The sequence below is a fragment of the Cuculus canorus genome, chromosome 2 (assembly GCF_017976375.1).
Source record: "Cuculus canorus isolate bCucCan1 chromosome 2, bCucCan1.pri, whole genome shotgun sequence".
NCBI lineage: Eukaryota > Metazoa > Chordata > Aves > Cuculiformes > Cuculidae > Cuculus > Cuculus canorus.
The window spans coordinates 129,789,739-129,800,603 of record NC_071402.1 but is presented as its reverse complement, the minus strand read 5'-3'; the positions used below and the strand labels follow the sequence as shown (position 1 = coordinate 129,800,603).

At 40.3% G+C, this 10,865-nt stretch overlaps 1 protein-coding gene across 2 annotated transcripts in view; it reads left to right on the top strand.

Annotated features, from left to right (window-relative positions):
* Nucleotides 1-210: 210 nt before the first annotated feature.
* BZW2 (basic leucine zipper and W2 domains 2) overlaps nucleotides 211-10,865 on the top strand; it is a 52,222-nt gene continuing 41,567 nt past the window's right edge. Inside the window, exon 1 of one of the 2 annotated variants that reach the window (XM_054057505.1) lies at nucleotides 211-343. In XM_054057505.1, coding sequence (XP_053913480.1) covers nucleotides 273-343 — 71 coding nt within the window. In that variant the 5' untranslated portion in view covers nucleotides 211-272. The remainder of the gene's footprint in view (nucleotides 344-10,865) is intronic. The other variant, XM_054057506.1, reaches the window with a different exon arrangement.

Genomic DNA, 10,865 nt, shown 5'->3' with positions numbered 1-10,865 from the left:
CCGGCCGCAGGGCGAACCATTTCCGCGCGGCGGTGGGGGGAGTGTGTGCCGGCCGTTCCCCCTCTGCCGCCTTCCCAGAGAGGCGCTCCCCGAGATAAGGAGCCCACTCTTCTCTTATCCCTCGTTTAGAACTTGAGGAACGGTCGTGCTTTTCTTTCACTTCCCTTTTCTGGCTTCCACTCGATTTCTCCTCCACCACCTCCCTCCCGCGGGGGCGGCGGCAGTGGTGCGGTCGGGCGGAGGGGGGCGGCCGCCGCGGCGCCCGTGTGTCAATGTGTCTGTCCTTCACTCCTCCATTGTCAGCCGCCGCCGCCGCCCTCCCCTCCGCGCAACCACCCGACAGGTGCGGCGGGGGCCGAGGAGCCGCGGCGGGGCTGCCCGGGGGCCTCGTGAGGCGGGGGGTAGGGTGGGGGGGGCGGTGATCATGAGTGGGAAGCGGGGGGACCCGCCGGGGAAGAGCCGCCCTGCGGGAAGCGCCTGGGATCGCGGCTGCTTCCCGGCCTGTTCGTGGCGTCGCTTTGTGGGGTGGCTTGGGTTTTTTTTCCCAGGTGGGAATACTTGGGTTTTTTTCGCCTAGAGTGGGCGAATAAAGCCCCGGTTGCGTCGCGGGCGTTGGTGAACGGCGAAGGGAAATAAGGCGCGTGGGGCGTTCGAACGGTGCCTTTTGTTAGCGCCGAGCTAAAATTAAACCGTCGGTGGAAAAATGATCTTTGTGACGGATCCAACTTTCCACTCCTCCGGTCGAAGCGCGGTAGCGCAGAGCCTGCAGATCCCCAGCAGGGAGAGGCACCTAGGTTTAACATCCTTGGCTTCTGCCTGCGTTTGTACGACAGAGAAAAGCAGAACCCCGGTACTTGGTGGTGACTTTTTACCCTCCTTTGTCCTGCTCTTCCGTGTGTAATTTTTGTATCCGTTCTTTTAAGGAACCTCTTTTTTTTTTAGCGTTGCTGGTCTTTTAAGGGGTAGCTTTATCAGCAAGCTGGGTTTTTTTTTTGTCTTAATACTTGCAGGTGAACTCACGGCTACTTCTTTATTGGAATCTCTCTCATGCTGATATTGTTCGATGTTTTCATGTTTGTTAATTGTTTAACTGACACCGACTTTCAGCAATGGTGAAGTCCTGCTGTTTGCTTCCTGGCTCATAGAGGAGCATTATCTCTTTATAACTATTTGGGTACAAACCCAAATTGTGAACCCATTTTATTTTAACAAAGCAGTAAAATTAAGTGTGTTTTCCTAATTTTGGAAATCACTGAAATACAGGGATGTACCACCACCTGCTTTTATTTGAAGCAACAAGTGTAAATAAGAGAGCTGCTTTGGACTTTAGATGATTACAGATTCTCTTGACTTTTTGTAGAAAACCAAAAATGCCTTGGACAAAATGCCTTCAAGTCAAAAGTGTTTTGTATATTCTGGTCCAGAGAAATACGTTTGTGTAGGGCTATCAGAAGGCTTAGCTGTGAAGGCTGAAATTAAGGTTTAAGTACTTTTTTATTGGTTCACTGCAGGATGTGAATTTTACCCGCTGTGAACAAATTTTGTGATGTTATAGTACCCTGGTAATCTCTGTGGCACAATTAAATAACAAGAGCTTCCTTTCATATTCCCCCCAAAATCTGTCAGGCATTCAATGTATGAAAGTATGCATATTGTGTTATTTTTTTTAATGTGAGAACATTAGTCCTGTCACTGCACCCCAGTTCCCAGGGTGAAGAGGCCAATGGTAATTTTTCCTTGGCAGTTTCACTGGAGCTCACATAGTGACTTAAGGCTGCAGGAGGGCAGTAAAATACTTGACACTGGTTAAAAATGTTACTTGCCCTTACCTATGGGAAGCTTCTGGATGACCTTCAGTCCGGCGGTTTGCAGATATTTCACAGTCTTCCGTTTATTGCTACGAGATCGTGGTGAGGTAATGAAGAGGCGTAGCCTCCATTTTATGTATAGAAATTGAAGCATGGAGGCAGCAAGCAATTTTTCCAAGGTGGCGTAGGGAGTCTGTGTCAGGGCATGCAGACGGAATCTGAAAATGTAGGTTCTGTGCTTTTGTGTCTTACCCCTTAATTTTTGTTTTGTTTTGTTTTGTTTTTTAATCTGTTGTATCTGATTGATACACGTATTTAATTTGTGGATTTTACTGTGTGGTAATTAATAATTTAAGTTGTGGGTGTTAGAGAGGAAAAGGACGTGTTAACCTCACTGCGAGTCAGTATTGTTTAGATTTAAAGTTGTAAGTCTTGCATATAAAAAATCCTTATTTCCTCCTCAAGTTGTACATCTGGTACTACTGATTTGTGAAGCAGGTACAAGTGGTGATGTTTTTTCTCCTCTGGTTTGCTGGTTCTAGTGTGTGTAGTTCTGCTCCTGGGAATTTATGATGGCTCTTGTAATCCATGTATAGGTGATCTTAAACACCTGATGTTTTCTGCAGCTGCTTCAGAGCAACGTCCGTGCAAGAAAATAGCAAGGATTCCTTTCACTGAGTGTTAGGAATACAATATACAATACGATAAATACCTCTTCTTGGGTCAGATCAGGGGTGAGTGACTGCCTTGTGCCTTGGAGAGTGAACCATGAAACTCTCTGTCTTTGGACACTGAAGAGCTAGAGATGCTGAACTGGTTTCACAGGTTTCAAGCTGTTTTCTGTCAAATGACTACCCTCTTAGTTCTTGGAGACTTGCTTGAGTTACGCCCATATGCTCTGCTGCTCTGCTAGCAGTAGCATGGATCAAAGATCCTATAGCTTCTTTCTATGCCAGGGCTTAGCATGGTTGGAAACTTGGTCTGGTCCTCTGTGTTTTATTTGGGGAAAAATAAAATAATAGGTAGAAAAAGTTCTGATCTTCCTATGGCTTTTTCTCTTAGCTCCCATCCTATTGGTCACAGATAAGGTCTTTGCATTGTATCACATGTGGTGGGTTTTTTGTCTTCAGTTAAGCTCTGCATCTGTAGCATCCTGTGGTTATAATTTCCACAGATGCTTGAAAAAGTACTTCTTTTTATGTTTTTGAACCCGCTACTTCACAGTTTCGTTTGATTCCCCACACCCAACCCCCAGTTCCTGTTATGAAAGATGATGAAGAATTGTTCCCTGTTCACCCTTGACATGCAGTCATGCTTCAACAGACCTGTATTTATTCCCGCCACTGTCTTTGCCAAGCTGAAGTTTTAAGCCTCTTTGATCATTCCTATATAAAAGACATTTAATATGGTTCTCATGTGCGTTTTGTAAAGTGGTTTAGTCCACTGCATAGCCTGGGCTGTGGGAAATTTCCTTCACATGGAGCTGAGCCTTTCAGACAACTCTTTGCTGAGTTTTGGTCTGCTATCTCCATTCCTGATAGTTATATCCTGGCCAAAGTGAAGAGTATCTAGTAGGATTATTAATTTAGATCAAGTTCATGCAAGTTCAAAGGTTTTTTATTGCTAGAAATTCTGTTTTATCCCTCCAGATCCGTAGATATGTTACTTTTCCCTCCTCAGTTGATTGGCATTAACTTCCTTAAGTATTTTTATTTTATTCTAATGGGGTTTTTTTGTTAGGTTTCATCTGGTTTTGGATCTCAGGACAGCCATTGGATCTTTGTTATGATCTGTCGATGTTGTAAGTCTTGCTTTGTACCAGAAGGTAGATTATGAAACGATCACAAATGAGTAACTGAAAGCAGCCAGGGACCGGCTAGCATGATGTATGTTAAAACGTAATAGGTGTATCTTTGAATGACAAGGTATTCCTCTAGCTGAGGTGCTCATCTGAGACATGGAGAGAGAACTCCATCTGCTACCAATTCCCTGTGGGTGCTTACACAAAGTTAGGCTTTCTCTACACTGAAATTTAAGAGCATATCCCCATGCTTGACTCTACCTATATCCAAAGCCTGGCAAGGTGAGACCTGTCCTTGCTTCGTCTTCTCTTGAACCCTGATTTAGAAGTATAGAATCACTAGGTTGGAAAAGACCTTTGAGATCATCAAACCCAACTGTACCTGTCCACTACTAAATCACATCCCTAAGCACTTCATCTGCCTGTCTTTTAAATACATCTGGGGATGGTGAATCAACCACCTCCCTGGGCAGCTGTTCCAGTGCTTGATAACCGTTTTGGTGAAGAAATTTTTCCTGATGTCCAACCTGAACCTCCCCTGGTACAGCTTGAGGCCATTACATCTTGCCCTATCACTTGGGTGAAGAGACCAAAACCCACCTCTCTATGACTTCCTCTCAGGTAGTTGTAGACAGCAATAAGGTCTCCCCTCAGTCTTCTCTAGGTCAGCCTCCTCTTCTCTAGGAGAAGACTTGAAGGATTCTCAAGCATATGGGACAGAAGGATGCCAAAATATTCTCCAACAATCTGGTTCAGACTGTTGGGTAAGCAGGGTTGAGGTGAGCAATGTTCTCCATCGGGAAATATAGGACAGAGCAGCGCGAAAGCACCAGCTTGGGACTTGGGTGTTCGTGAAATGGTGTAGTCTTCCTGACAGGTTTTATTAGTCTGATTTAGTACAAGCGCTGGTTGTTTGCTCTTAGACCTGATCTGACTGAGCTGAGCCAGAATATAGCCAGCATAGCAGCCATGTACAGAAGTTTCTTTAGAGAAAATTGTTCATGAGCTTGTGCAGACTGTGAAGTGCCTTTTTGAGTATATGCTTTTATTTTTGTATATATCTTTAACTGCTAGTCATTCAAGGACAACCCATGTAATCTTCCACAGATTAATAGTGCAGAGAAGGAATTTTGAGGCACCTAGCTATAGTGATGACGAGGGTAATGCGAGTGCCTTAGATAAAAGTGCATTTGTTCTCTCTGGGTAAAAGCTTCTTTTAAAAAGACTCAGTATACTTTCATAACAAAACCAGATTTGTGTACCCCTTGCTCCGTTTAAATACTAAATGTTGGATCTGTGATTTAGGAAAAAAACTAAATCGCAGGTTGTTTTCATATTCTCTTAGTTGGTTGTTCTTGATGATTCTGATGCATTATATATTTTTGGGGGTTTTTTTTTGTATAAGACCTTAAGTTATTATAATATTGATTAAGAAAAATCCAAGCTTTAAACAATTTTTTTCATACATATGAATTGCGTGTAGGTAGGTACCTTAATTTTTTGTAAATGTACTAGAACAAGCAGCTTTTTGCTGTTAAAGCACTGAATGTGTTTAGTGACTGCAGAGCAATATGTATCAGAGGACCAGCTGAGCACCTCTAGGAGGCTAAGTTCTTTCCCATTTAAGCTTTGCACATGGTCACAATAACTCAATCATGCATTAGCATGGTTTCTGTAAGAATTGATTTGCAGTGGTTTTTCAGAAAGGTGTTGCTAAAATAAATTCCAAACTTTGTAGATGTAAAGTAAATTAAATCACATAAAGCTGTGAAGAAAATATATCTCTGTGTGGAAGGATATTGAAAAACTTTACAGCACATATAGACCCTAATCCACCTTTTGGGAATCGTGTGATTCCCCCTAGGAGTGTTATATGTAAAGTAATTCCATTCTGGTACGTTGCATGCAATAAATATTACCTGTAAATGAACTGCCATGGTTGCCCGTTAAACCGTGGGTTTGATTTCTTTTTCTACATGATCTTTTTGATTAAATACGAGTACTCCCCTCAACAATAGTACTTACTTTTTAATTTAAAACATTAATTATCTGTTCAAAGATAACTAGAATACTCAGAGGTAATGCTGGTGTGTGAGAGGAAAATTGACAAATGTAACAGACCTACTGCTTCTCCCTAGAGTGAGAGGTCTGTGAGGTGGAAGAATAATCTGCCATGAATGAAACCCCTTTTCGACTTGCCTTGTCGTACTACTTAAATCTAGCTGTAGATCTTATAAGAGATTACAAAAATCAATATAAAAGTTATTCCAAAATAAAAAGCAATATAGAGTCCAGTGACCAAAGGGAGGGTACGAAGATGTGGTGTGGTGGCCATATTTATGGCAGCATCGTGCTCCTCAAGCCTCTTACGTGCTGTAAAGCTGAGAGTGGAATGCAACATTTGAGTTTCAGGTCTTAACAGCTTTTTGTTCTGCAAAATGTGGTTGCGTACTGCAAGCACAATAAGGTGAAATTATGTATTTTTTACTTATTGCTGGTGAACCTTCCAACCTGACTGTGATGCGGTTGGATAGGTGCAAGTGGCAGGTCATGTAGGTGAGACTGCAAGACTAGGAGATGCTTGATGCGTACTTCCTAGGCAAAGGGAAGTTGTTAAGACATAAACTGGTCATGAGTTAGTATGGGAGCTGAAACCTGGGAAATGCCTGCTATGCACAGTAGGAGCTTTTGTTCCTGTTGTATAGCCTTGTTCCCAGCCCATCCTTAGATATGCTTTTATCACTAAGTACATTTCTAATATAGTAAAAATCTTCCTCACATGTGCCATATAGAACAAATAATCTTTTGTCAAGTTATGTAATTTGGTTTGTAAATTCCCAGAAGTCAGGAAAGTATTTCCAGGAAGTAAATCAGTAGTAATTCCTATCATAATTGGGACTTTGTTTTATAAGAGTTCTTTTTTGCTGTGTGTCTAAGAGCTTTTGAAATTAGAGATGCGTTTTTCCTCTAGTATTTGCATAGAGTTTTTTGTAGGGATCTTAAAACTCATTGAGTGTTTCCTTCATAGGCATGTTTTTGAGTCCTGAATAAGGATTTGCTCTGCAAAATCCAAGTTTTTCTTGGGTTGGTTGCAGAAGTTTTGTATAGAGATTGCTTGCATTATTGCAGACTCATAGTAGCGGTCCAAGATTATTGCTTTTAGTCAGTCTCTAAGAAGGAAGGATTGCCTCTGGTGAGAATTAGAATTAAGTACAGACAGGTCAAGCGAGGAAAAACACAGTCTGGGACAGAGAGCTTGGTCAGACACAGGAAGGAAGAAGCTCTTGTGTTGTCTTGAATCCCAATGAGTTACACCCTTCTACAACTCCTTCATTTGCTGCCGGCAGAGCAATAAAATATGGCTTTGAGGTTGAACTTCATTGTAATAACCCTTATTTCATGTGTTTTCCTTCAATATGTTTTCTTTTCATGCAGAAAAAGAAGTCTAAGCGGTTCAACAATTTGTAATTTGCAAGCTTAAGCCATACTTTCATTTTAGGTTTTGCTTCCATAGTGTTCCAATAACCAAGATGTTCCTGATTTGGTCTTTTTAACATCCTTACTTTTTTTGGCAATTCCAATATAAAATAGTCAGTTCCCATTAATAACTAGGTTATTGGCTACCTTGCTACCTTAATTAGCATTCCCAACAATTGGTTAATAAAGGTTCATATCAACAAATTCTTCATCTGAAATATCAACTCTGTTTTTGCAGCATTGTCAAGAATTCAGGAAAATTTAACAGCTATAGCAAAGCCCCTTGTTGAGAGTCATGTTGAATATCTGTTTTCTTTTGGTTTAGATTTTTTAAAAAATGAGCTTGAGTTGGCACTTCTGCTACCTTTGCACTTTTTATCTTCCATTAGCAAAGCACATATGCCAAGTTTTCTAGTTTTTCAGCTGTAGTGTGCATATCTAACTAAACAAGCGATGTTTGAAGTGGGATGCAAATATGTTGGTCAGCATGAGCTTGAACAGTCAATTTGTTGCCTTTGAGACTTTGGCAGTATCCATGACTGAAACAGATCTACATTTGGGGATTTAGCATCATTTCACTTAACAACAACAAAAATATTTCTAATTTTATCTGAATTGTGTGATAGTTGCTGTTAACAGGCATTTGGCTTTTGAAAAGCTTCTCTTTCTTTCAAAAGTACAGGACATGTAGCAATGACTGGTATATGCCTGTTTTTCACTGAAAGGTAATGTAATTTGTAGAATCTTTTTCTATATCCACATTCAAGAGCACTTGGTTAACTGGCATGACTTTCTGAAGTCCTTGAAGAAATCAGCCAAGCTTTTCATTGTGTTTTCTCATTGAAAAGGAAAAAAAAATTCTTTAGCTGTCTCATCAATAAACCTTTTCAATTCATCATATCTTGCATCCTTATAGGAAGTGAGTTGTAGAAATCTACTGTAGCATTTATTGGCATTCCTGCTTTCTTAAACGTACATAGATACATATACACCTACAGATACACATCCCATGGAACCTTTATTAGGTTATCTGCAGAGATTGGTTGCTGATATTGGTCTTTCCAGTGCATGAACAGTGATGCTGTAAACTAGAAAATAGATTTCTCTATTAATAGTGTCAAATATCGTTGTGCTGAGCTGACATTGATACAGCCCAAACAACTGCAAAGCGGATGTATGATATTTTCTGCCAAAGAATAGCCAGGCTGGCTGGTGTAGTGATGTATTATGCCTGTTACCAAAGATATTAAACCTATTCTGGTTAGAAATTCACAACTCCTGCAGAAACAGTCTGCTGCAGAAACTGGGTTGGGCACAGGTGGGTCTGATGCTGAGCCTGTTCTCTCAGTGTATTTATGGTATGATGGATTTGGAAGCTTCTTGGCCAACGGTGGAAATTGTGTGAATCATTTCAGAAAGATAAACAAGCAGGTCTGCTGCATGAACTATAGAACTGAATAACATACCACTAGAAATTGTCCTGTTGTTAATTTTGGCTGTGTAATTAAACTGTCATCTCTGCCTGAGATGATTTTAGGTGCCACTGAGCTGTAGGCTTTCACACAGGTTGCCGGTCTGCAGGTATGAATTTCTGTTGTAGAAACTGATGGAGGAAGTTTGATCTAGTTCAAATACCTAAGTGGCTAAAGCTGAAGCTGTGAAGCTGTTCATGAGAGACTACCTTAAGATCTCGCCCTGAGATGAGTGAGCAAAATATTCTAGATAGGCTATTTTCTGGAAATGTTTACTTTTCTCCATTGATTGTGAAAAGAGGCAAGGATCACAGGATCAGACTTGGGTGTATGTCATCATATTTTTAAATGCACCACATTTTTGGGTTCTGACAACTGGCTGTTTGATCAGAAAAAGTGGATATGTGTTTTGTCTTAGCTGGTTGTCTGCTAAAATAATTGACAGTGAAATATGTGAAATAACTGATAGCATCAATTGAAATATCAGATTTTGTACTGAGCTGACTGACAGCTGCTTGTGCTTCTATTGCTAGTGTATTGGCACGAAGTGCTACTGGAACTGCTGCAGTGTAGATGGCACTGCCCGCAAGTGGGATTTGTTGCCTCTGTGATGGAGGGAAGTAAAATGTTATATACATGCTCTGGACTACATCAGGGTGAAGCAGATGTCTCACTCAATAACTTCCTAGCTTTTTGTAATGTGATTATGCTGTTAGTGCATGATGCTAATACTGAAAAATAGGTACAAATTAGTGACGCAACAGGCTAATTAGTCTGCTTTTCAAGCTCGGGTGATTTATATTGCTACTTTATTTGACTTCTTTTTGTGACAATGTTTCTTAATTCTGAGATTCTGGCCACCTGTGTATACAAATATATTTTTGAGAACTGAATTTTGATCTGATTACAGTTATGATCAAAATTGCTTATAAATGCATATTTTTGATGAGCAAGAAGGATTAAGATGTATTGACAGCATTCATAAAAGCCATTGCTTGCAGTGCTGTGTTTATACATAGACTGTGAATTCTTTGAGTTAGTTTAATGGACTTCAAAGCCTCCTGAGCCTGGATTACCAACAAATACATATTCTTGGTTTTATGCATTTATATTTTCAGATAAATGTTGCATTTAATGTCATTTATATCCAGATACATGATGGAAGAAGTTTAAATAATGAAAATAAATATTTGCATGTCAAAGCAGTCTGAGCATTGACTACTTTTATCAGTCAGTCCAGAAATTTGTTAACCAAAACTAGTGTGTTCTGTCAAAATGTTCAACCCACTCTGAGGAGGAGGAAGCAGCTACAGGGAATGTGGATCTGCTTTTGGGATGCAGTGATACAAGTTAGTTATGGACTCCTTTTCTGTGCAAGTGAATGCTGCTAACAACATAATCGGTGTTAGCTGGTGTGTTTGGAATAGCTGACATGGTGCAATGCGTTTTGCATTTCCACTGCTGGCTCTTTGTGCCATCTCTTTTTAGCCAGAAATACCAGAATCGCATATCTGAAAGCTGATTTGCTGTCTTGCAGGTAAAATGTCATATGTTAATTTGGTGAACTCCTTTCCTTTGCACATGCTTTGAAGAAATAATTAGGGAGTTCTAAGTTAAAACCTGCTTTACTCCTTATAGCAGTTGTCATTTTATAAAACCAAGGCCTTCACTGCTTGCAGGTGTGAAAAGAGTTGTTGGCTATTAATACATCCCTCCTCCAATTACTGTATTCATGGAATAATAAACTGTTAGCAACTGGGAGGCACTGCTTTCTGAAGAACAGGCATTTTGTATTTTTTTAATTTTTTATTTTTAAGCTTAGCCCTTGTAATTTTTAAGACAATTTATGAGTTTTCAAGTGCTGCAACTCTGTGTCCTAGAGAAACCAGTAATCTCCTGTGGTAACTACTCACAGATTTCATGCCCAGTTCTTGGCTGGAGAATCTTACACCAGTGCAATGTTTTATTTAGTGTGTAGTAAGTTTCATTCTCTTGGTATTTGTTTGTACTTGCTGCAGAATGAAACCAGTTCTACTTGTTTCATCTCTGTTTTCTCTCTCCTACTAGGCATACTAATAAAGGACAAGGGCTTTTATTGGAGTGGACACTTACTCTTTACTGTGGAAAAACTCTGTCTTGTGATTGGAAAAAAAAAAAGAAAGGAAAAGAAAAAAATATTTAAGTGCCTTCAGAACTTCTGGAAGGCTCTTTTAGGAAAGGCAGGGCATTCAGTTCATGTCCATAACTTGATAACGTGACAGCCACTGTTGACTTTTAAGTGTGAAATCAAAGGTTGGTATCTAGTTA